This window comes from Ictalurus punctatus, chromosome 12 (genome assembly GCF_001660625.3).
Source record: "Ictalurus punctatus breed USDA103 chromosome 12, Coco_2.0, whole genome shotgun sequence".
Classification (NCBI taxonomy): domain Eukaryota; kingdom Metazoa; phylum Chordata; class Actinopteri; order Siluriformes; family Ictaluridae; genus Ictalurus; species Ictalurus punctatus.
In genome coordinates, this window is record NC_030427.2 from 9685368 (window position 1) to 9713047 (window position 27680).

At 41.1% G+C, this 27680-nt stretch overlaps 2 protein-coding genes across 5 annotated transcripts in view; both read right to left on the bottom strand.

Annotated features, from left to right (window-relative positions):
• pitpnc1 (phosphatidylinositol transfer protein cytoplasmic 1) overlaps positions 1-11528 on the bottom strand; it is a 70057-nt gene extending 58529 nt beyond the window's left edge. Inside the window, exons 1-2 of one of the 2 annotated variants that reach the window (XM_017480655.3) lie at positions 11140-11528; positions 10895-11007 (exon numbers count right to left, since the gene is read on the bottom strand). In XM_017480655.3, coding sequence (XP_017336144.1) covers positions 10895-10942 — 48 coding nt within the window. In that variant the 5' untranslated portion in view covers positions 10943-11007; positions 11140-11528. 2 annotated transcript variants of the gene reach the window in all.
• Positions 11529-12980: 1452 nt separating this feature from the next.
• LOC108273123 (testis-expressed protein 2) overlaps positions 12981-27680 on the bottom strand; it is a 51074-nt gene continuing 36374 nt past the window's right edge. For all 3 annotated transcript variants that reach the window (XM_053684151.1, XM_017482152.3, XM_017482153.3), the window contains 6 exons: positions 27266-27365; positions 22146-22266; positions 18426-18548; positions 18083-18292; positions 17740-17860; positions 12981-16549 (listed from right to left, as the gene is read on the bottom strand). In XM_053684151.1, coding sequence (XP_053540126.1) covers positions 16403-16549; positions 17740-17860; positions 18083-18292; positions 18426-18548; positions 22146-22266; positions 27266-27365 — 822 coding nt within the window. In that variant the 3' untranslated portion in view covers positions 12981-16402. The remainder of the gene's footprint in view (positions 16550-17739; positions 17861-18082; positions 18293-18425; positions 18549-22145; positions 22267-27265; positions 27366-27680) is intronic.

Here is a 27680-nt window from a genome sequence, read left to right on the forward strand (position 1 = left end):
AATTGCGACTGGTGTTGGGATGATCTCATGCGACAAGTAGCAATCGTGAAGAAGCTCCCTAAAGTCATCAGGGACAACATTAAACAACGCTCAAGGGGGAAAAGCTACAGCTGTGTAGTAAAAACTTTTACCATCCCTGTCAGTACAATCCGTTTGATAATAAGCATCTGGAAATTTCACAACGCACTTGGACAGGTGCGCCACACGATATGTCAGAAATCGCTCCCAGACTAATGATAAAAAAAAAAGAAGACAGCAGTCACTCAAAAAGAGTTGGAGGACGACCTGAAGGCAGCAGGAACGAGTTACGCGGTGAACTGCACCGCAATCATCTCTGTCCCTACATCCTGTTAGTGTCGAACAGCATTTAGACTGATCAGAACTCTGTTGGAACAATGTAATCTAGACATAAGGAATAAATCTAGAACTCTGGCAATAATTTGGCTCAAGTTTGGAAAAAGAAGAGCGTCGTGTGCATGACCCCAACATGACCATTCCCACAGGGAAGCACGGAGCATCGTGATATGGGGCCGTTTCTCCGCAAACAGCATCAAAGGGAGCACGAACTGGGATATATTACAGGTGAATTTAACCTCGTCGGTCAAGAAACCGAATCTGGGGAGAAGACGGACTTCAACAAGACGACGACGAACCCCAACATACAGCAACGATAACTGAAGGACTTGTATGACTTGAATCAAAACTGAATTTCTGAAGGATTTTGAAATCGAGTCCATCAGAGGGACCCTCGTAACTTTGGGGAATGGAAGATGATTCGCCAAGAGGCATGGGCCAAATCTGAACCGAAATGCTGCAAAAACCTAATTAGGTCTTAGAGCTTAGACTTCTCAAAGCCGCAGCGCTCCAGCAAAGTACTTACGTTAATACTAATCTGATATCCAAATGCTCTTCATCGTTTTTGTTTATGAACACTTTTTCGTTCGTAAGTACAAAGACATTGTGTGTGTAAGTTTGAAGCAGATATATTCACTGGAAGTATATTAAAACAACAAAAACAAAAAGAACCAGACACATTTAGGAAGAAGAAATGCCACACTTCACAGGACATGTTGTGGTGATCTGGAAGGTTTTCCTGAAGTACAGCGGTGTTGTGTTATGCCATGAAGTACCCTGTCGCGGAAAATTAACTTCTAACAGACAATGTTTACATCCGTCACAGAGAGAGCCAAGGCTACTGAACCTTCAACACAAACACTGGGGGAAATTACCCAGTGCTGGACTATTATTACACTCAGAGTTTTAACTGTAGCGGAACAAGGATTGACCTCAGATCAGATATCAACCTGTTACCAGCTTATCAGATTCAGATAATGAGGCGCCATGTCCTGAGCTGGAGTCAGTGTAAAGCAAGGGACCCAACTCAGACAAACCTCATGAAAACAGTAACAGATGTTTTCAGATTGGATCCTCTTATTTTGTTCATTTCCATCCACCCATTTCCTGTACCGCTCATCCAACAGGGTCACGGGGAACCTGGAGCCTACCCCAGGGAGCATGGGGCACAAGGTGGGGTACACCCTGGACAGGGTACCAATCCATCGCAGGGCACAAATCACATACACACTCACACACCCGACACTTTGGACACGCCAATCAGCCTACCACGCATGTCTTTGGACTGGGGGAGGAAATCGGAGAACACGGCGGAAACATGCAAACGCCACGCGCACACAGGGTGGAGGTGTGAGGCGAGCGTGCTAACCACTCAGCCACCACGCGCCCTATTTTGATCATTTAACAAGCAAAGATGTACCATCGGCCAAAATCCAGCACCAAGCAATGAGAATCGGTTCTTCTAGAAATGGAACCGATATCTATTTATTGTGCAGATTTTTCAAGTCAGACTACTCAAGTAATCGTTCGTTGGTTGACAGTGAAGCTTCATTTCAGAGTGATTGAATAAATAAACAAACAAACAAACAAACAAACACACACACACTATTTATGGATGCGTGGCTATTATACCCACATGTAGATCTTGCCTAAACTGCTGACCTCAACCCCACTGAACCCCTTTAGGATAAACTGCATCCCAAAGCCTCCTCACCCAACATCAGTGACTGACTCTCTAATGCTCGTGGCTGAATTATCACCGCCTCCACCATGTTCCAAAATCCAGAGGGAAGCCTTCCAACAAAAGTGGAGGTTATTATTAGTGCTGGGATTAAATAAAAAAATTAAAATGATTGATTCTCCGATTTTAATCAATCTTCAATTTAACGAAACGATATCGATTTGGGAAATCCCCAAATAAGTTCTTAATGCACGTGCTTTACTTGAGAGGATGTGATTATCATCTGTAGTTCGCCTCTTGTCCTGAACATGTGCCCATCCTTCACGTTTCGAATTTTGAAACCGGTTTTATTTCTTAAACATGTTTCAAGCTGTTAATGGATTTCACTGTTGCACATTGACACTTTTTTTTTTTTTTTTATAACAGTAATGTGCATTGTGCAGTTTGTGCTTACGTCGTGTGCACTGCATGCACATATTTATGATTTCTTGTTACAATGTTTGTTACTCAAAGTAAAAGTAATGACAATCGTGTGAGCCCTATTGTTAATGTAAGTGTGTATTTCGGTAGTATAGCCAAGTAGGAGGGTTTCAGTTACCAGCAATTATATTAAAACATGGATTCCATGTCTGCAAAACTAATTTTTAAATGAAATATTGATAACTACTCGATACCGAATCGAATCCATATAATTAAGAATTGAATCGCCAGACTGGTCACAATACCCAGACCTAGTTATTATAACAGCAGAGTAGGGACAGTAAATAAATAAGTTTAGCATAAACTACTATGCCACAAATGTTGAAAAAAGCCAGAGCAAAAATCAAGCATTTTGGGCTGCAACAATCTCAAACAAAACTCGGAAAAATCCTTCACAGGCCAGAAAACCCCAAATCAGTCAATCATTACTGAAAATGTGAACGTGGTTATAACGGGGTCTGTTAGTGTGAAAAAACACATCAAAACATGATTTGCATTTCCTTCAAATGGTGGCTGAAAATTAACTCTCTGGCTTATAGGTGGCAAATATTTTTGATGCCTTCCACGGCTCACAAGCTTTCCTTTTCTTCTTTCGTTTGAAAAAATCGTCTCAAACCAAATCAAAGCAAAAAGAAAGGAAAATGTCAGGGACTTGCAGGTTTCCTACAGCTGGTGTCCAGGAGTAGTTCTGCACAGTGAGTCATCACGATAAAAGTTTTTGGCTTCATTGAGAAATAGAACAAAATTGACTTGGCTATATATAACTTTTATTCCTAAACTGTCTGAATAATTGTAATCAATTTCTGTATTGAGCAAAAGCAATCATGACAATCATTTGAAAGATTATTGCTCAGCCAACTCAGAAGTTTATAAAATGTCTTTTTAAAATGGCTTTAATAAAAATGTCCATGTTCTTTGCACAAGCTTAATTTTGTTCAGTGCTTTGACAATGTTTATTTATATATATATATATATATATATATATATATATATATATATATATATATATATATATATATATATATATATATATATATATATATATATATATATATATATAAAATAAAATCTCAATGTGCCCTGTGTGTAAATGGGCATTCTGGGAAATTCATCGCCCAGTGGAATGAATCACCGTTACACGATCCTCGCTCCACTGCAACTGAGCGCTCATCAAGGAAATGACATGTGGTCCACACCTCCCTGTAATGTTCTCGCTCACCCAAACGAAACCTCCGAAAGACATCTCGAATGGGATCTTGATCGAATCAGAGTGATCCTCATTGATACCAGCCGGAAATAGGTGGAGAAAGCAGTACAAGTGCGGTCAGGTGCCTAAAAATATCCTGCATTACTTGTCTAACGTGGTTTAACTTTGTTCTCTAGGAAGGTCGCTCTGATCAAATCTAGATGCCCGGCATAGGATGGTATTAGCCTTGAAGAAGAAGATACAAAGAGTCCCATCAGTCCAGCATCATAGGAAAATGAGGAAAGAAACAAAGAAGGAAAAAAAAAAAAAAAGCTTTCATTTACATGTTCTCGCTGACTCGATTTCCTGTGAGTGTAATTATTTCAATTCATTCTTCCTTGCTCAGATATATACATTAATCCTGCGATGGTGGACATACATTCATTTTATACGTCCATATAAAAATCATTGTAACTTCATCCAGCTAAAACACATCAGCTGATATTTTCTCAGGTTCACTCAATCTAGGGGAACAAATCCGATCTTTTATCTTCGCGAAGTTAAATACGTGATTGTTGGATCACCGCATGCTTCGCTGACCACAGCATGACACTAAACATGGCTTGTGCAAGCACTAAGCATTAAGGCAATGCACAGAGCTGCACAAATCTACAGCATCCAAATCGAGTTCCTGCTCTGACTCACCATTCGGGGCTTCAGTATGTAAATGGCTGAATCACGTGAGAGGAAGGAAAAGAACAGTGCATTTACAGTGCACGACTCCCAAGACTCGAACGGCATACCACTTCTGACTGAAGGAATGATGAAATTAGCCTGGTGGGAAGTCTGACGAAACACATGGTTTGAGCTTTGATGAGCCCTCTTTAAAATCGCATGCAGTGATAACAATTGTAATCAAAATAAGGTTAATCATCATTTCTAATGCGACGCTTCCTTGGGGCACACAGTACAGGCTATAATTTGGTCCTGTCATGAATAGCGGTATTGTGTTCCAAGTACATTCACCTTCAGTGACTGCTTTGAGGTTGACCCGGAATCTATCCTGGAAACACTGGGCATGAAGCTGGAATACACCCTGGATGGGATGCCGGACCATCGCAGGGCACCATGCACACACGTTCAAACACACATTGAGACGTAGGAGCAATGCAGCGTAGCAAGATCACATCATCTCGGAAACTGCAGGAAAACCACACAGACAAGGGGAGAACATTCCCACACGGACAGTAACCCAAGCGTAGGATTGATCACAGGAACCTGGAGCTGGGACACGGCAACGCATCATGCTGCATCTCCGTGCCACACAGCTGAAGCCGATTAGTTTTACAATCCCAAAACGCATTAACTATTTTAATTTTTCAGCAACGGCAATTGCATTTTATTCAGATTGTGTTGGATGTGTAGGACGGGACCCTGCTTCAAAATACGAAACTGCTCCTTACGCTTCCTTTCAAATAGCACAGACTTAATCCCTGAAAGGAAAAGGGGGGGGGGGGGGGGGGGGGGCACAACTGTTGCCTGGCCAATTGGAACACGGGTCTCCAAGATAATATTCTGCCCGTCTGAATACCACAAGAACAGATTATCTGTACATGCTTAAGATTAACATGTCATGCTCGGACCTTCGCCATGCCTGAACGCTAGCACTGGTGAGAATGAGGAGGTCTGTAGCACGACTGATAGCCCGTGTTTGTATTCCAGCGCTGATAAACACTTGACACAGTCTGAGGTTTACGCTAAGTACCATTTCACTGACTCATTTGCTTTCTATGACGCCACTCAGGGTTTGATAATGTGGGAGCTGTGCAAGTCGGCGATAAGAGAAAAGCACATCGCGGTCCGCACCACAGCACGGCTTAGGATTGGGACAGATGTGGCATGGATTGGAGAGGATTATGGGCAATTGGGTTAACAAGCAATAATCCTTCATTTTTAGCCGCTTTAGAAGAAATAAGAGACCAATCCCGTGGTGTTTCATGAGCAGGTTCCATTCACAAAGAGATTATGGTGACCATAAAAAGGACAGAATAACCATCCATTTCCCTTACCGCTTATCCTGAACAGGGTCGCAGGAAGCCTGGACCCTACCCCAGGGGACTCGGGACAAAAAGGTCCCCCACCTTTGCCCCAGAAGGAGTGCCAATGACTCTGTATCCTATCCAAATTGTTTAAATGGATCAATCCTTGGAAACAAATATTAACTCAACTCAATCCAAAGTATACAATGGACCACAAGAAGTGTCGTGTGAGGTGAATCAGCCTGACATCTGACCCACTCTCCCATGGACATCGCTAACCTGTGTGCATACTCATGTTTCAGGTTAAAGCACAACACTGAATGCTTAATTTAAAATTATAATATATATATATATAAAAATCGCACACCATGCAACAATCCCTTGCTGTGTGACACACTGTAGCTGCAATCTGAAGCCTCCCCGCGTGATGAGGTGCCAAACCAAACAGCTGCTCACAACATGATTGCACAATCATACAAAACTCCAATCCAGCACTGCTCCAAGCTTGTGTACACACACACCTGCATCCATAACCTTCGCTGGTTCTCTTACACCCATCAGCTGGGAAGGCAGACAAGGAATCCTCCTCTAGGACCACTACAACACTCATCTTGCATACACTTCTATCTTAAGCAACTTGAGGCAGAATTCATTCTCCGATACCACTTTTCCACACACACACGCACACACACACACACCTTAAGAACTGGCCAGCATTTCTTCTACTACATGAGCCAAATCATTACATAACCACATGGGAGTTTCGTAAATGCGTTGCATAAAAATAAGTTCTCGCTTCACAGTCCAAAGTTAAACCTTGCAGCGTCTACACTCAGGACAAAAGATATTTAAACAGAACAATACAGCAAAACCTACACCCGGTGTAGGTGTTGTTCCTCCACGAGCAAGCCGGAACTTATTAAATGCACTCTGGAACTGTACTAGAGGGATGATCAGCATTCTTCCGGAAGACTTTGTTATGATGGTGTTGGTGGAGAGCGCTGTGCGCATATGAGCACACTGTACATTGAGTAGCTCATGGGCGAGGTGCCTGATGCAATGACTACTGGAAGAGTAACCCTCTAGTACACAGCCCAGTCTATAACGAGGAATATACACCGTGTTCCAAATGATTATTAAAGGGAAACCTACTTAAAGAGGTTGTCTCACGTTATTAAGCAAGTCACAATTCTCATGCAATATGAGGAGGAAGAAAGATCTTTCAGTGCAGTGTCTAAAGGCATCAAAACAACTGATGTTTTGTGGAAACGGAATAGAGATCAACAAACTGTCAAAAGATTTGAGAGTGACTCAGAGCACAGACGCATTCAATCGGAAAAAGGCTTATTAAGGAAAGTCTGATATTTAAAAAGGGCAGCTATTTAAAAACAAAAACAAAAAAACAACCCTACTGTTGAGTAGTAATCAGGTATTTGAAGCTGCTGGTATCTCTGGAGTGCCAAGAACCTCTCAATGCAGAATCCACCAGAGACGGGCAGTTGTGCATAAAGCTGCTGTTCCACCACCCCTAACCAAAGCTCACACAGAGAAACGTTTGCAGTGGGGCTCTGAAATACACGAAGACTAATTTCCAAAACAGTTTTATTCACGGACGAATGCCGTGCTACACTGGATGGTCCAGATGGAAGGAGTTCTGGATGGTTGGTGAATGGCCACCCTGTCTCCAACAAGACTGCGATGTCAGAGAGGAGGTGGTGAAGTGATGATTTGGGCTGGAATATTGGGAATTGAGATGACTGGTCCATTTAGAGTCCATAACAGTGTCAAAAAAAGACCTCCGCAAGCTATGTGGATTTCCTAAACGTTGATTCATGCCAAATTCCTGCTGTTCTATTTGTACATCGAAGCAGAAATTGAGATTAATAACGGCGGATGACGTTTTTTCCCCCAGTATTCAACAGTCCAGTTTCACAGTCAAAGTCAACGAGATCACACTGTCCCCAGTCTGATGTTTGACATGACCATTAACTGAAGCTCTTCGCCTGTGTCTGCATGATTTTATGGATTTAGCAGGTGCACAGGCATTCCTAATAAAGTGGCCGATAAGTGTATGTGCAGTCACTCGAGGACTTCAAACCTATGACTGTCACATTCCTGGCTCGCTTCTCTGACTCAAGTCTCAAGCAATGACTCTGAGGAAACGGAGCACACACCCTCCTTTTACCGCTGTTGAATTTCTTGGCCACTCTCTCTAACAGGAAGTGGCTGTCCAGCCAAGCCCCGGCTCAGTGTGTAGCATCCTGATAACATTTTATGCATCAATGCTTGTGACCACAGAGGAAGACGATGCTCTAATGAGAAAACATGTGGGTGAGAAAAGGGTCACGATTTGACCGGAGCTGCATCTCTCAAAAGCATGGCACGCGATTTTGGAGCCTTGATTTTCTTTTTACACCCTAATACGAGTCCTCAAGATAGCTTCCATGTTAGGTCATCTTTGTTAATGTGATCTGGAACAGGTTTCTCCTGCGAAACCAACGTTAGTAGACCGCTAGCCTCTGACGCTTTCTTTAACATTCCTGTCTCCTGAAGCCAAAATGGCTTTAAACACAACGTTGAGTGTTGATGAAGAACCACATGTTTAAATATAAGTGTGAGAGGAAGAAGGAGAATGAACTATGACTGGTGTATAAACAGGTTTTCATTTTCACATCAAGTCTTGTATTTTGTTTAATATAACTTTTGTTTAAAAATCTTCTTAATGTTGCCAAAAACTTCGGAACGGGGTCTAAATGCACGTACAAAATGGTAGTTTTGAGATCATAAATCTTAACGAATATCTTTCGCGTGTGACATGAGGACAGAACACTGCAGCGCATAGCCAAAAACGACAAGCTGAATTTCTGTTTGAAGACACAAACATGAAGTGCTACCTTAGAAGCTTCGTTAAAAATGGATGGCTCGTGATTAGCTTGCCGTATGAGTACGTTTTGCTCGCTACCACTTTTTACTCTAGTCAAGGTTTCCAGGCAACCAAAACATTTGACTGGTCAGCACATTGGACGTTTTACTCGCCTAGTCGGCTGTAAGTGTGATACATTTATGATTTGTCCACCCATGAAATGAAACCGTGCGAAGGCTCTGGGCTTAACACACTGCTGTAATCCTATCGGTATGCAGCCTGCACATTAGCCCTGATCTACGGCTTAAAGACTGAACGTTTTCCTAAGCTCTGCTTAAGGCTGCGCTTAACGTGCAGGGTGCAGCACCTACACGACGCCAGGCTTAATATCATACGACTTAATGACCTTCACATCACATCTGCTTACACAGTCAAATCAAGGAGGCTGGCTTGCCGAGTATGTTAAAACAACATCTGATTAACACCTGGGGTTCTTGAATGAACTCATTGTTTCATATCAACGCAAAACACCTACACTGTTTAACAGTAGATTTACATTTATTCATTTAGCAGACGCTTTTATCCACAGTGACTTACAAATGAGGAAACAAGCACAGCGATACATCAAGCGGAGAACAATACAAGTAGTGATACAATACAAGATCTTTAAGTTCTAGAGAAGTAAAGTCCAGGTGTAAGAGCCAGAGTAGGTTTTTTTTTTTTTTTTTTAAATATATAAATAAATGTGGGGGTTGGCATGTTACGGGTTAGTTAAGTGTTCACAGAAGAGGTGGGTCTTTAGCCTTTTTTTTTTTTTTTTTTTCCAGTTGGTGACAGATTCTGCGGTCTGGATTGAGGTTGGAAGTTCATTCCACCACTGAGGGACAGTTAGTGTGAAGGTTCTTGTAAGGGACCTCGAGCCACGCTGAAGTGTTGGTCATTAAACGATCGCGGATTGCGTGAGGGAACGCAAGTCTTCAGGAGAGGGTTGAGGTAGGAGGATGCTGTTCCAGACGAGGTCTTGTACGTGAGCACCAAGGCCTTGAATTTGATTCGGGTAGCTACAGGAAGCCAGTGGAGGGAGATGAAGAAGGGTGTGATATGGGTTCTTTTGGGCTGATTGAGAACGAGACGTGCTACTGCATTATGAATCATCTGACGGGGTTTGATGGAGCTGGCTGGGAGGCCCGAGAGTCGTGCGTTGAAGTAGTCCGGTTTTGAGATAAGAGCTTGGACTAGTAGCTGTGTAGCTTATTTGGTGAGAGGGTGTGATTTTCTTGATGCCTATTACACCTAGTTAGAGTTTTGCTTGAAACAGCTTGTACTATGTTTAAGGGTGTCACAGTCTGCAATGTCACAGCTCAACCCCATTACTGGTTTGAAAACAAAACAAACCCGGATATCGTATATATCCATTTGCCGTCTTCTTTTACCAACGTTCAGTTATGTAGTGAAACTGTTCCAATCGAAGAATTATTCGGGGCTAAAGAAAAAACATCTCGTATGAACGCCCAGGCCAGGTTACACCCCTCTACCTAGTTTAATCTCTGTATAGAGGAGTTTCCCTTTTTTCTGAATTTCCTCCAAACTTGCAAAAAAACAAAAAACAAAAAGACAAACCCATCCTCATGTGAACTCCCTATGCTAAAATGATGCCTAGGTGTGAGTGTCCGTACACATGCTACTCATTACTAATTAATTAATTGATTGGTTTCACCTGGGATAGCCTTCAGGGTCACTGCGACCCTGAACAGAATGAACCAGTTGTTGTTACTTAAAATGAATGAGTAACTCCTACAGTGTTGAATCAACGGCTACCTTTTAAGTTAAACACTAAAGATTTAAGTTAGAGTGAACACTACCTTTTATTTATTTATTTGTTTGTTTTTTTAAGAGTTTAAAAATCGGATTAAAATATCTGGTGTTAAATGTGGTATCTTGTGTTAGTGTTTGAACACCAGCTCGGAGAATGTGACTCGACAGAGTCGAGTGAGAGCCGACACCAGCACTTGATTAAGTCGGTGTTTGGATTTCTCTCTCTCTCTCTCTCTCTCTCTCTCACTCACTCACAGGTGTATAAATTCTTACCAATATCCAATTAACACGCCGTACTCACAGCTAGAGTTTAGAAATGATTACCACGCTGAAGGAAACGCTACAACACTGAACCGACTCCACACACCTACTGAACCGAGTGAACTGCTGAACTTGAATCCAGGTGCCCAAACTATAGAAATAAACAGGAGCGTTGAAACAATACAGAGTCACTATTAACACTGAGGAGAACTTACCTCTTCAACAGTCAGAGGCATACATATCCGGTACTCTTTCATCAACATGTTCCCAGTCTGAGTATAAACTAGTGCAGAGAACAGAAGGTGCAAATAATCACTTCAGAGAAGTCCTGAAAAGAAGACGAGAGGAACGGGAGTTGGGAAGATTTTCTCGCGTCCTGAAGAGTGAGCGGTTAAGAACCGTTAAGAAGAAAGAACTTTTAAATTTAAAACAAAAACACGAGAATGTTTTCTCGACCAACCGTTAACGGGATACAGTCTTCGTGGCACTGGAAGATGTGTGAAGCACAAGAAGGCGGTCGCTAGCTTTACTCGCCTGTCACAATACAAAAAAAATGTAGCTTTTCCGTCTCGAGGGCGCGCTCACATCTTTTTCTGCGCGTGTACCAAACAACAACAAGAAAAACGGTTTGGTTTGACGTCTCAGTAGGATTTAGTGAGTCTTTAAGGACATGTCGCTGCACAAGCTCCTGGTATTTTCCTTGTCAGGATGCGGGAGAAGTTGTAATTAGCAAGAGGAACTCAGCGCGTCTCTGTTTCTCAGCGACGACGCGATACTACACTGCAGTTCAGCAGAGCGCGCGCTGCATGATGACCACGCGGGCTGCAGGAAACACCGCCCCTCCTCGCGCGCACGCGACTCCGACCACGCCCCTCGAAGCAGGAAACTCACCAATAGCTTTCGTGCGCGCGAAGTTTCCAGAACATACCTCACTTACCTGAGCAGCAACACACGACAAGCTGAGGCGATTTATTGGAGATGAAAGAGGAACTGGACAATTGTATAATAAAAAGTTTTAACAAATATATATTTTTTAAAAATAATCTTTCATTTTGAGTTTTATCTCTCCAATGAGCTATGTTATGTTCGAATGAAATACTTTCCCCACTATATAATGTGTTGCTTAGATACTGTTCACGCATTCAAACCACAATGTGAACAGCATCCCCAAGAAAAAAAAAACAATTAGATATTCCGGATAATACTGCCACCTCCTGGATGAGGACAGGAAACACACCAGAATTATTAATTCCAAAACTTCTCTGAACGGTGTGGAAACATGAAAAGATTGAGTAGTCTTCCATTTGAGAGATAAAAAGTAAGGTTAAAATTGAGTTATAAGTTAATTCGTCGTGGCAAACGGATGGATGTTCCTGGATTAGTAGCCACTGGTCGGGGTTATGGTGTGAACCAAGTCAGTCTCAGGAACCCTGTGGGAGTGAGGCAGGAACACACATCAGATAGGATAGCAACCCATCCGTTTTCCACGGTGCTTATCCTACACAGGGCCGCAGGCTGCCTGATGCCGGGCAGAGGTGGGATTTGAACCCCTAACCTCAGAGGTGTGAGGAAAACCACTACGTACTAACCGCTACATCAACATACAGCCCAGGATAGCAATCTATCACAGCGACTATGCACTCACTAACTCACACATACTCATTCAGACCTAGTAGGCAGATTGGCTTAATTGCCACGATCATGTTTTAGGAAGAAGGTGGGATGAAACCAGACGAGCCAGAGGAAACCCACAAGGACACTAGAAAAACATGCAAAACTCCACCTAGATAGTAACCCAAGATCATGATCAATCCAGGGACCTTGATGCACTCTTAGAAGATTTAGTAAGCTTTAACGCTCAGGATCTGGAGGCTGTTCTGGGAACGCTCAGGGTGAGGTCGAAATACACAGGGCACCTTGCACACAAATTTACACCTTGAGACACTTTAGACAATAAAAGCATGTTCCTGTGAGGTAGGAGGAAACCCAAGAACACGTAGAACACCTATAAGGACACAGAGTGTGTGCAAAACTCCACACAGATAGTGACCCAAGATCAGGATCGGACCAGCGACCCTGGAGTACTGAGGCAGTGATGCCACACCCCACACCACATGCTATCCCTAATATTACATGCACACGCGTTTTGGGGTGGACATGTAGGAGAAATTTCATACCGGCGTACACAATCCGTGCACTGCATATTACTGTACTATACTAAACTTTGTAAGTCAGGTAGAAATAAAGATTTTAGGATGAGACAATGGTTTTTCCTCTGTTCACGACACATTAAAACTGGGACAAATAAGAAAAAATCTTTATTCAATCTTTTTAAGAAAAATTACAGCTCATACAGTTTTAACATTTTAATAAAGACACTTGTACAATAGCAAGCAAAATATTCATAAACAAGCAGGCATTTTTGCAACACTTGTTTGTAGAAGGCATACCGTGACCAAAGGAGAGGAAGAAGCAAATCTATTATTAATACTGCACTGATTATTGACACAGACTGGCACACGTATTGGCATACACAGATTTCTGATCCAGTTACAGTCTTCATTGTTAGGATGTCAGCAAATTACACTTCCTTTCACTGATGATTCAGTAATACAGATTAACCTTGCTGAGAGTAATTAATGTTGTTCCAACCCCTGATTGCCAGCTACATTTAAGGCAAAAAAAAAAAAAAAAAAAAGAGGATTTCCTACACTGTTGAACAAAGAAAACAATCAGAAAAGAAAGAAAAAAAATTACATTACATTGTGAATGTCTGAGAGAAATCCATCATACAAACATAGATTCTCACTGTAAACAAACGAATAAAAACATTTGTAACTTCAATTTAAGGAAATATGGTCAACGTCCAGCCCGTCACCATCGGCATGACGTTTATTAGTAGTGCGTGGAATATCGTGTTTGAGCGTACCAGGATACACATTCATTTCTGTTGCGCACGTGCCTGGGTCAGTAATCGGTAATATGATATCACAATGATCAACACAAAATTTCAAAAAAAAAAAAAAAAAAAAAAAAAAAAAGTGGGCACTTGTGTTTGAAACACTGTTCACTTGGGTTGGGGCAGTACATTTCTGCTTCCAAAATAAAGCTGGCGCTCATTCAGGAAGCGATATAACGAACAGTGTCTTCCTTATTAATAGACAGGCACAAATACAACTGCGGAGGTTCGTTTTTTTTAAGGTTAATATCCTTCCCAGTGGAAACGTATAGAAGTACAACAGATCACAATAACATGTGAACAGAATTGCTAGATCATAAACCAGAGAGATATCTCGAGCATTTCTAATAACATCTCAAACAAGGCCCGGATTTCCAAAACCATTATGGCACAATGGTGACTGTAAGACCGCAATTAGTGAGTGTTTAAAGCTTTACCGTCTGTTTAATCGGCATTTAGCGCCTCCAAGCCGCAGGTTTACAAAATGGATGAAAAAAAAACCCAACAAACAAACAAAGAAAAAATGAGAAATTCTAACAAACATGAAACTAACAGTTTCACTTCTTTACTGCTTGGCTTTTGATTCCAAAAATGACACAAAGTCATACTAGGCAAATTGGCTTGACATACACTCGTACATGGTATATATTAATTCTTCTATCAGTGAAAGAGCTTCATATTGTCTTCATTTGTATCAAATAATAAACTCAATATAGTAGCATGAACAGTTGACACTAGACCTATACACACACACACACAATACAAAAAGTCATACATTCATTACAATCAGACTTTCTGCATACTGTATCTCTCTCTCTCCCTCCTCATAATATCTCACACACACACACACAGACACACAGTACCATTATTGATTGTATTAACACAGTCATCATATCATACCCAATCATACAACCCCACACTCACTAAAGTGGCACTGGGAAGTATGATGATTCACTCATAGGGTAATTATAAAGAATGTATTCATGGGAAGCAAGTTTGTCATCTCGTTTTTAGTTTTTTTATGGTCCAGTTATGACCGTGCGACCTTTGCCATTTATTGTCTGACATCTGGAAACCTGACATCAAGCGCACGAGAAGATCGTGTACCCTTGTGCACAATCGTAACTGGAACTCTTTCGTGAGTCACATCTCGCTGACCCTCTACCAGGCAAAGCCTATAGATGTATGTATAGTGAACAAATGGTTTTACAGGGAATGTTAGTGGTGGTGTTAATGAAGTAACCAACATTAGATGAACATATGTCAGGGGAATTTAAAGGAGCAGTTTGATATTTTTGTGACCAGGGATTCAAATGATAGAGGACTTTCTTTATGATTCAGATGCATGTAAAAGACGGACAGGGAAGTACGATATAGTTCACCATACGAAGGGTTTTCCCAGGCCACCACACATGACCGGATTATTTGCTTCAAAACCACTTCATTACAAACTGCATCTTTAAATTGCATGACATTATATATGTATAATGATTAAGCTGGCTTACTTCCAAGCACACATTCTTTCTGTGTGTGTTACCCGGTTAATGTGCGTCTGGCTGCCGCTAGACAGAGTGTCTTTTGTATAAATATCGTCATTAGTGCGTGTTATAATCACAGTATTTGGTTTTTAACAGGCAAAACCACATAAATCGTCCGTATTGGGTAAAAGGTGCAGCTCTCGATTTAGAGTGTGGAAAGGCTTCTAGTGAGAAGGTGATGTAGAGGAATTACAAACAGGGAGGCTGATAAATGACACATCCATCAACAGTTCAGATGCAGTGCATATCAAATGGAGCGGCGTGTTAGCGGTACAGGCCGCAAACGCACACTTAAACGCAGTGTTGTCTCAGGAGGCATGTGCCGATATGGGTTTATATGATATACTGCGATATTGTCGACTCTTATGTGCTCAGATGAGACACTCGAGTCTAGTTTTTAGCGGTTTGTTTAGATTTATGCATTTGATGCTAGTATTATTTTAAATGGAGGTCGTATGCCTCAATATTATACCCATATACATTTACGTTCTCTCTTGTAAACTCTCACACGCAAAACATTAGTCTTCTAATAGCCTCCTTCAAGGTACAAGGAAAAAGAACTTCATCGAGGGCAGTGTACTCAGGCACAGTATTCGTGAAAGCTGATCCAGGATCAGCCAATCCTAGCAATGATCTAATCATTTATGAAAAAAATAATAATAATAATTAAAAAAAAAAAAAAAATCACATAGCTTAAGGCTGCAATCACAGAGTGGAGACTTCGAGTCCATCTGCACCATGATGGAGGGGAAGAGTGTGCTAATTAGCAGAAGAGCCAAATCAGGTGGGTTAATGCATGAGAAATGCGCAGCGTATACACACTGAAACAAACGCAGATCTGTATGTTTAAATAATAATAATAATAATAATAATAATAATAAAAATCTCTATAGACGTTTAGTATGTACTAAGTCATAGTGCAGTGGTTCTCCAACACGTGGAGTCGAACACCTTTTGCTCTGCCACACTCCATTATAAATCACAGGTTAACGTTCGAACGCTTTATGCACGCCAACACAGATACCTCATCTTAACCGGATTACATATTCGCAGTGTCATCGATCTTCCTTCACAGCTCGTTATTGCACGTTGTTCTCCTTCCTGCATCTACGTTACTCTTTTTCTCAAGTCCTTCATATCCAAAACATACTCTCCACTGATGTCCCCCTTTTTATACCCATAACATCAGCTCTCATTTGGCCAATACCGGAACTAGAAGTGGTGCTTCAAGGCCCCTCGGAGGGTAGAACGTCACCCTCGGGGACTGTCGTGGCTTCCTTGCTATCCGCTGCCGTAGCGTCTGACCGAGGGTCCATGGCAGAATGCATGACGGTGAGCCACACGTCATCCATGTTTGGCATCACGAGGATTTTCTGTGAAAATAGTGCAAAAACAGGAGTTTAGGTAGGAGGCATGGCTCATATTTCTCAAGAAACAGAGGTTACCTAGTTCAATTATTATACAGGCATAAAGATGTGATGGCTTTTGATCAATGACGGGGTGTTTAAACAAACAAACAAACAAACAAAAAAAGCACCATAGACACCAGCCCAGTAGAAATAAAACCAAAGCAGTCTATATAAAGATGGGACTAAATGCATCTTACTCACTCAGACATGGAATTCAACTTGACAATTCGATATGCACAGAGCTTTTGGCAATAAACACGGTCACAAAGCTAGTAGATTTAGATCCCTAATGAGCAGACGAGACGGTAGCAAGAAAACTCACCGTGACGACATGAGGAAGAACGAACCGATCCTCATCTGGGTGACCGTGGGATTATGAATCATAACTCTCTTACAACTGTATACTGTACAGCGTATCAAACAGTACTTATAAAAGGTTGAAAGGCTGCGCAGTATGAGTATATTGTGAATAATAATACATTAGTCTTTACAATTACAGCAGCAGATTTGATATAGTACTGTACCCAAGTGAGATTATCTATTATATACATTACATCGTATAGATTATCTCTGTAACATGCATATGGTTGGTTCAAAATGGTGTAGAAGTGCATATGGGATTTTGCTGCGTTTCTTTTTTTTGTTGTTGTTGTGACTGTTGTAGCCAAAAATGCTGGATTTTGCTGTGGCTTTTTTCAAAGTTTGCAATGCAAAGAAATTTGCGTGCTTTTTTTGCGGAAAACTACTTGAAATTGCACAAAATAGTTTGGCACGGTCTTTCACGGTGAGGTTTGTTGGTAAATGAGATCTTTCAGCTGTAGTCATGTTCGATGCATGTGAATCGAATAGGGCTTGTGATGGCGTCATCTGACTAGTCTTGGCCCAAATCAGTGGGAAATCTGCGGTGATTTTGAAAAATCGCAAGCTCCTCCAAATATTGCGGCGTTTCCTTCATTTGCGTTAACGACTGCGGTCGCAAAAATCGTGGAAACCTGGAGGGACTGGAGCAACCCGGCTTGGGTACAGAACTCTCATGATGAACTTGGCTCTTTATAGGGGTACGGCGAGGAATGCATCAATTCTAAGCACTACTTGATCTATCCTTGTGTTTCATCTAGATCTCCGCTAGCTGCGAGGGCTCCTCGAGTCTGTACCTGAAACTCCTGCTCCAGTTTCTTTTCTATCCAGTCAGTAACGTGTGCAAACGTCACTTCTCTCTCTCCGAGTTTGGGACGAGCCTTCAGTTCCAGAAGAGGAGGGCTGCGGAAGCCGTACCTGCAAAACACAACACCATTTAACCTGCTGCAGTGGTTAGCAGTTCTTTAATGTCAGTGTAATTCAGATCAGTAGCTCGTTATACTCTGGTGTAGATTTACACCAGCTATCCCTGAAAATCTCACTGTAATTGCACGATTACACCACTATGTGGCATCAGGGTCAAGCCATTACATGTCCATTATCTCCATTATATGTGCATTAGTGAGTGACGGAGTTTACCATATCCTGTCGGTGGGGGGAGGCGGGATGTTGACAGCCAGCGTTCCCTTACACTCCTGAAGCTCCACAGTGAGCAGAAGTGGTGTGTTTGACACTTCCTCGATCTTCTTCTTAATGAACTCGGTCTCTGTAGCCTTCTGGAAATATTTGCTCTTGGTAATCTTGTCCACGAATCTCATGATCTTGCTCGGCCTGTGGACTCCAGTGTATCTGGAAAGAAGGAATGTGACTAGCTAAAGGAACCGGTAACATTTATTCCCAATTATTAGCATTATGTGCTAATTTCCCGGTATTGGTATTTATCCGAGGGAGGTTTTAGAAGTGTCCGAGAGAATCCACTCACCCCTCTGCACCCGACAGCAGGTTTTTATCAGCGACATTCTCCGTCCCGTCCTCCTCATCAGAGGACCCGGCGCTGGACGACTCCTCATCACTATCGGCCAGGCAGTACGTACGTGGCCTGTGCCTGAGAAACACACACAAACACACACGATTAACTTTTATAAACTATTGCCTTAGACAGAATCCAGCCCAACAGAACAAACAAGCAGACTGAACTGGCCAGGACTGAACCAAGCACTCTTTAACCATGAATGAAGACATGACTCCTTATGTGCTCAAATACAAAAAGCATGCATACATCACAATCCTACTAAACACTCACATGCACACACACACACACACACACACACACACACACACACACACAGAGTATAAAGCTTCAGCTTATATATATAGGAGCTGTGGGTAATGAGAGGATATGAAGAACAGTTCATTGTACGGAAGCTTGTATGGTTTTATTATTAGAATTTTTTTTTAAAAGATCAAGGGTCAAATTTTTTCGCACCATGAAATTTGCCAACTGTGCCACTAGGGGGCTGCAATGAGAAGCTATGATAAAGTCAATTTGAAAGAAAAGTTGCGTCAAGAAATTACCCCAACTGTAGTCAATCAGCCCGGACATGTCTCGCAATAGGATTAGAGACTAGTTCATCTACTAAACACCAAAAACTACAAACTACTCTATTCAAATAAAGTGGGAGCAAAAGTGTTTTCTATTTTAAGCTTATAGCATATATATATATATATATATATATATATATATATATATATATATATATATATATATATATATATATATATATATATATAAATATAAATAACACACACACACACACACACAGTAGTTTCTCTTCAAACATCACCATCCATAAAGTGTATACCTCACTACTATTAAACTCTTGATTATGATTGGTCAGAAGGTGTTGACTCATTTTCTATAACATGCCTTGTGTATATTATTGCACTAGTTCTAACCTGGTATTATTTCTATAGTATCAGCTAATTCACAGCTGGTATAATCAAAAACTACTAAACATTTTTAACAGACATATTTTATTTTCTCACGTTTTCCACCACTCGAGAGACTTCAGGATTGAGTTTAGCATGTGTTCGGCATCTAATGTGCCTTACTGACTTGAAGAGTGAAAACAGAGAGGCTGTTGAGGGAATGGCTGTTTATAGCTGCTACAAGGTAAGAAGGTAAGTGATTATTACATTAAATGTAACTATAAACGATGTAAAAATAAATAAATAAATATTATATATGGTACGATCTGTTGTACATTAATGTGAGCGTTGCCAAATTGCAGTGGTATAAGAGGAAGAAAACGCCTAAATATGCTGCTGTATGAAAATAAACTTCTGCATGGTAATAAATAACTCGACTTCAGGTTGGTACACATCACACAACCCTGTTGATTTTTTTCCTACAGGTTGTTAAATGGTCTACAGATGATTTTTAGAGTCTCTATAGTGGACTGTCCAAATAATGTACTACTTTATTTTTAACAATGGAAAGCGTGTAAATGAGATTTTCTGTTAAAGTTAGCACCTGAAATGCAATCTTTGCACAACTCATTGTCCAAGATGATGCAAGAGGCCATTTCGGCCAAATAAATCTGGTGTGTCCGAGTCAAACGAGACTTTTCCAGGCTTTTACACTCACCCAGTTATAATCCCGAACAAAATGGCTCCTTTGTCTTTATTATTATAAATCCTCAACAAACATGCTACAATAATTCAAAGCTCGTTTCACCATCAAGACACAACAGGAGATTAATCTAGGACTCGAAGAAAAATGAATAATTGCTCAACTACACAAAGTTCAGAGTTTGATCTGTGAATTATTCCTGTCGAACTGCAATGAACCAAAGATTATGGGTAAGATTTAAAGCGCACCTATTATGGTTTTGAAACGTGTGCCTAATTTAATTTCAGAGGTCTCGTACAATAGATTTACATGCATCCAAGATCAAAAGACACTTTAATGTGCTCATAATTTAAATTGCGGCATTTCCTTACACCCCCCCCCCCCCCGTTGTCAAAAACAACTTCAACGATCCGTTCTAAAAGATTCATTCTAAACTCCTCCTTTCATAGAGCATACTCTGCTCTGATTGGTCAGCTGTCCCAGTCTGTTGTGATTGGAAGGAAACGCCCACTACCATAACGAGTTTCAGCTCCGTCTGTTCGTGAGCAGTCGATGAAGACTTTCAGGATTTTTTTTTTTTTGTTACAAACCTACACAGGTTTGTACAGGAAGTGAAGTCTGGAATTAATAACGACTCGTTTCAGCCGTTCAGAATCGGTTCCTGCTTTTGGGAGCCGATAACTCTGTCGTGCGCTTTGATTTTTGAACGTTTTACGTTCACAAACAGCTCTAACACACACTACATGAAAGGTAATATCTGAAAAACCATAACAGGTGCACTTTAAGGTGTCACTAGGCACCGAGGGAAAGGATGGAGGAGGGAACGTAAGTAAAAATGGTCACAATGCGGTTTTAAGGAGGAGCAGAAAAACAAACATTCACACAAAATAAAACGTTAAAAACGTGCAACGTTCTAAGCAGGACGTCCAATTTTAAGCAGAGTCTCAACTTCCAAGAGACTGAAACAAACACGGATCAGAATCTCTCAAAGCAAAAAATGGCATGTTTTTGTTGTTTTTTTTGTCAGAAGAAGCATCAAAGTCTTGAATGAACTGTTGGTGGGGTATAATCTCACACAGATAACAGCGTTTCACCTGTACGGTGATGGGATCACTGAAAGATAAATAAAACCTTTTATTATTAGCACACGCCAGTTCTGACATATACTAAATCATGTTGGGCTGAAAATAGTGTTACTCAATCTTGGTCGAAAAGCTCTAATTCATTTGAATACTGGCCAGAAATATACCAGAACATTTTCTTTTTTCTCCAAAAAGAAGCCCTGCGACTAATACTTGAACTGGTGTCAGCTGAAAAGGCTGAGACTTTGCCTTCGTCAGAAACACAACGCGAGTTTTGGGCTGTGACGCGGGCACCAAAATGGAACAACAGGTCATTCCTTAAAGAAACATTACATGCTGAAAATCAGTTCTCAGAAAAGATGCAGAAAAGTTACTCACCGAGAGAGACGGACACACAGAGGGAGACAGACAGACAAAGACAGAGTGGGGAGAAGAAAAAAAAGGAAAGAAAGAAAGAAGAAAAAAAAAAGGGCAGCACACTAATTATTAAAACAGCAGCAGATTTAAAGTATAATTACAGCCGGCGTGTAAACCGCAGTGAGACTAGAACATTATTAAATAGACAAAGAACTATATAATGTAGAAAATATCCATCATTGATCAAATGAAAGGTTTTCCCAAGCAGCCAAACAGATTTGTTATCAGGACAATGTAGAAAAGGCTGTTTCTCTTAAGTGTGTATATGTGTATGTATATATGCATGTATGTCGTATATATTTGCTCTTTAACCTAGTCTAGGTTGCACACAACCTAGTCTACAGATCCTTATTGGATACACCACACTTGGAAAAACAGACGCCAGACAGTCAGTCCTCAATTATGCGGTTGGTGTGAGTCTCCTGGAGGCCACAGCACCACAGATGTCCGTTATCCCTCATTAACGTACCAGCTCAACAGCTTGAATTGCCTCAATTAAGTGTGTTCGAAGATGAAAACTTTTAATTCATGGAGGTCTTGATTCTGATGCTATGAATCGCGCTGGTCTTACCCGTCTTTTCCAAACTCGCTGACAGCCTCACCCTCCTTCCCCAATCGCGACAGGTTCATCTTCGTCTCCAGAGTCATGAGGAACGAACCCTTGTAGGAGACTTCCACATCAAACCACAGACCTGAAAGACAGAGACAGACAGACACAGAGAGAGAGAGAGAGAGAGAGAGAGAGAGAGAGAGAGAGAGAGAGAGAGACAAACAGAGAGACAGACAGAGAGACAAACAGAGACACAAACAGAGACAGACAGAGAGACAAAGAGACAGAGAGAAAGACAGACAGACAAAGAGAGAGAGAGAGAGAGAGAGAGAGAGAGAGAGAGAGAGAGAGAGACACAGACAGAGAGAGAGAGAGACAGACAGACAAAGAGTGAGAAAGAGGGAGAGACAGACAGACAAAGAGAGAGAGACAGACAGAGAGAGAGAGAGAGAGAGACAGACAGACAGACAGACAAAGAGACAGACAAAGAGTGAGAAAGAGGGAGAGACAGACAGACAAAGAGAGAGAGAGACAGACAGAGAGAGAGAGAGAGAGACAGACAGAGAGACAAAGAGAGAGAGAGAGACAGACAGAGACAGACAGACAGAGAGAGAGAGAGAGAGAGACAGAGAGAGAGAGACAGACAGAGAGAGAGAGACAGACAGAGAGAGAGAAAAGTAGCTTTGTTAACATGCAGCTTAATAATCATTGACAATCAGCCAAAATCAGAAGTTTAGGATATACACACAGTTCATTTGGAATCTGCGATAAGAAGCTTTTTCGAAACTCTTCACACAGCCAGTGAGAGAAGCCTTCACTTGGGAGGAAACAGCTGGACATGCATTTATAATCCTCCTGGTAAACAGAGGTGGGTCCTTACCAGCAGGAAGTGTGGATGGGAGTAAGATATTTGAGCTACATGTAGTCACGTTTCTATAAGGCCAGCTTGCACAGAATTAGCATCAGGCCAGTAGAGGGCAGTGTGGGGAAGACAAGGCTGTCTAGTAGTGCCTCCACTTGTCGCGATGAATAAATTTAGCAATGCATGTTTCTCAGAAGAGGTATGAAATAAAGCAAAAGACTCCCTTGATCTTCAAAGCCAGTTATAAACTCTCAGAACCCTGAACATTTAAAATATTAATAATAATAATAATAATAATAAAAATAAAAAGCCCCCCCCCCATCTTATTTTGGGTCCTTTTTTGTAATAATCCATTTCTCCTTGTACTTGCACCTACATTAATCTACACAGGAACGTTTGAACAATGTAGAATGGAAAAAAGTGAGGCAATCATTTCATCATAATATTACTTTCATAAAAAATAATAATAACAAGGTGTAATCAAGTTATTTTATAGATGCTCCTCAATGTTGCTTCACTCGACCCACACCTCAGTCTGAAACCGGTAAAGTGCCCAGCACAGCTTGATAATTTTCATGTGAGGAAAAAAAATTTAGATAAATAAAAATTCAAAAATCCCTCTGTGCGTCGAAAAAAAATCTTAACAGCAGGAACCACAGTCATAGCAGAATAAACACTGGCAGCGCTTTTGCAAGATGGAGTAATTTATTACTGGTGAAGGAAGGGGATGAAGCTGGATACAGAATTATCCACGGTGCTCCTGGACAGGTACGTAAAGGCAATCTGTATAAAGCTTTGAATTGTCTGAATGGCCGTCTTTGCGTATTGAATCAAGTGGATATATTCTTTACATTACAGACAAAATCAGGACAGAGAAGGCACTCGACCATTCTCATGTAAATCAGTATGCACTGAATTGTGTGCGTTTATAGTGTTAAACCTTAGCCGAACGCACTTGATGTAGAAGTCGTGACGGTTCTTGGTAATGCCAACTCTTGTTGTGGGGGTGAAGCTTTGTGTACATGGGTGGGAGTAGGGGAACAAGATCGAGGAATTAAAAATGAATGAATTCAAATGTTTTTAAAAATGACATATTTAACAGTTAAAGACCTTGAATAATTTTAACTAATCATGACTAAGGCACCTTTAAATTGGGGCATCAATCTCATTTTAGGTAACCTTATACTTAGCTAAGCCAAGTTGACGGCCCTGCGTTTAATGCTCTATTTTGCCCCCTAGTGGAATAACAGAGTTAGCACCATTATAGCACCAGTACTGGGTTGTAAATCTGACAAACCTGGTTTAAATACAAGTTGATATTTCAAGGTTTCAATTAACAATTCAATGATTAGATTTGGGTTTGCATAATGCAGGCATGCAAGATTTAAAAAAAAAAAAAAAAAAAAAAAAAAAAAAAAAAAAAGAAGAAATTGCTATGCAGACACTGCTGGAGGTTTCTTCTTGGGTCATTATCAAGTTTGCTTCAAAGAAAAGACGCTTTTTATTAGAATAAATGAAATAACCCCGTCATATCTGCGATTGTTATTGTATCGTCGTCCCCTCGTCACCGCCGGGTTAAACGTCTTACTTCGTTTCACAACAGCATTAGTCACAGTGAAAGGAGGCCAGAGACGGGTCACGAGACGACGCCTACACTTCTGAACAAAAGCCAAGCAGGTCTAATAGAACAGGCTGCTTCATAATGGAATACAGTGTGCGCGTTTGTGGTGTGAGAGTGAGCGAGCATGTTTAAATGACTGGACTGCGTCTAAAAGTGAATTCATATTCGATTCATTACTGAATTTTGTCATCACCTGACATCAATGAAAATCAGATGACAGGGTTATAGTGCTAGTGTCACATGCGCACACAGGCTTGATCACACCACAGTTAATCAGGAACCGCTTGAAGCGCTGAGGGGAGATGAGGAAGTTTCAGATACCGTATGAATCATGAGAAGGGGTTTTGTTTGTGAAATCTGAAAAATGATGATTATTTCTGTTATTTCTACCAGTAGTGTCACGCCTTGATAATACTCCAACAAGGAGTAGTTCAACCAACAACATTTCCCTTTACCCAAATATATTTGACACGGTCAGTTTCTATAATTTACTTTTCTTTAAAAAAAAACAAAACAAAAAACAAAAAACAACAACAACAACAACAACAACAACAACACACAACTAGAGTAAGGGTAACTATTGCATGTAATTTGGTATTACTCAAATGGAACGGATTCTGATTTTATTTTGACTTGTGTGTGTCCCTAATGTATATACGTACACACACACAATGTTTATCTTTTACAATGGCACCTGTCAAGGGGTGGGATATATTAGGCAGCAAGTGAGCAGTCAGTTCTCAAAGGTGATGTGTAGGAAGCAGGAAAATTGGGCCAACGTAAGGATTTAATCGACTTTGATGTTATTCCTGATATGCAGTGTTTAGGACCTACCAAAATTGGTCCATGGAAGGACAACCAGTGAATCGTTAACAGGGACAGGGGCGCCCAAGGCTCACTGATGCATGTGGAGAGCGAAAGCTAGACCATCTGGTCTGATTTCACAGAAGAGCTACTGTAGCACAAATTGCTGAAAAAGTGAACGCTGGCTCGGATAGAAAAATGTCAGAACACACAGTGCATCATATAAGGATAATGCACTCAGAACACTGCGAAAATTGTTCAGGAATGGTTTGAGGATCATAACAGGAGTTCAAAGTGTGGACTTGGCCTCCAAATCCCCCAGATCCCAATCCGATCGAGCATCTGTGAGATGTACTGGACAAACAAGTCCGATCCATGGAGGCCCCACCTTGCAACTTACAGGACTTAAAGGATCTGCTGCTAATGTCTTGGTGCTAGACACCACAGGACACCTCCAGAGGTGGAGTCCATGCCGTGACCGGTCAGAGCTGTTTTGATGGCACAAGGGGGGGACCTACACAATATTAGGCAGGAGCACGCACACATACATGCGCACATGCACGCACGAACGCGCACACTCTTATACTTAAGCTTTAATTACAGCAAGTATTCCTCGTGGCATTGTTTTGACAACCCTGTACAACATCCACACTTATTTCCGTCCAGAGTTGCGTACATTTTCAGCCGAGATCTTGCACTGAGGACGGCAGAGTAGAACTGGAGAATCTTCTCCAGCGCACCCCAAAGACTTTCAGTGGGGTTAAGGTCAGGACTCTGTGATGGGCAATTCATGTGTGAAAATGATTCGTCACGCTCCCTGAACCACTCTTTCACAATCTGAGCCCGAGGAATCCGGGGCATGGTCACCCTGGAATATACCTGTGCCATCAAATTGCTATGCAGACACTGCTGGAGTTTTATTTAAAAATCCATTGATGGGATAACCTGGTCATTCTGTACATTCAGGAACTTCCCTTCTTACACGGATGCACCCATCGCTTTGGAATAGGGTAAACCTGGACTCATCAGACCACGTGACCTTTTTCCAATCGCTCCACAGTCCAATCTTTATGCTCCCTAGCAAACTGAAGTCGTTTTTATCTGACTAGCCTCACTAACAAGTAGCTTTCTTGTGGTCACACTGCCGTTTAGTCCCAATCCCGTACGTTGTCATCACATTGTGTGTGTGGAAACTCTCTTACTTTCACTATTAAACACAGCCGAGTGTTCTACGGTCAATTTTTTTTTTTTTTTTTTTTTTTATGCGGTGACTTCACTAAGAATTTTAAAGATCATTCAAGATTTTTTCCGACCACATTTCCTCCGCAAAGTTGACAGTTCTCCTTCTCTCCTTCCAGGTTTTACTAACGCGTTGGACAGTTCTTAACCCAATTCCAGGAATTTCAGCAACTTCCTTAGTTGTTTTCTTTGCTTGATGCAGGCCAATAATTTGCTCCTTCTGAAACACAGTAACATCTTTTCCACGACTACGGGATACGTCTTCCGACATGTTTGTTAAAGAAACGAGAAGCTACACACTGCATCAGTTAATCATAATCACTACAATAATGATCCAATCCAATCATAGCATGTGACCTATTTTTGGTCGGTCATGCAGTGTGTGTATTTAAAAAAATAAAAATAAATAAATAAAATTTTTAACAAAATAATAATAATAATAATAATAATAATAATAATAATAATAATAATACAGATGTATTCCAAAATGTTATGTTCAATATGTAAGACAATATTTATAACAGAAATTCTGGCAAACTAATCCCCAAATAACCCAGAACCCCATTAACATTACTATATAAACTGTGTGGCGTTATATATAAATCCTTGTCTCACCTTGATGATCCACTGAGGGCGGAGAGGCCGAAAGGATTTTGGGAGTGCACCAGCCCATGTCGAGCTCAGTCAGCGTCAGCTCGTTCATGAAGTAAGGCAACTGAAGAAGCACAACAACAACAAACTCAATCATTCATTCAAAGAAACCAGACAAGTGCAACAAGTGACAGGTAAGTAATATAAAAAAAAAATAAAAAATAAAAAAAAAAACACACAACGGGGTGTGCAGTTATAGGAACGTAATCCATAATGGAGCGGTGTGATACAAAGTTCAGTTTCTGTTACCGCCTGAAGGCGATTATTTTCCAATAACTGCAAGGCATGTAGTCCTCTTATACCACAGAAAATTGCTAAATACATGTTCTTTTTGTCCATTTATAGTTGCACTTAATCTTGTGGAATATCCTTGAAACAA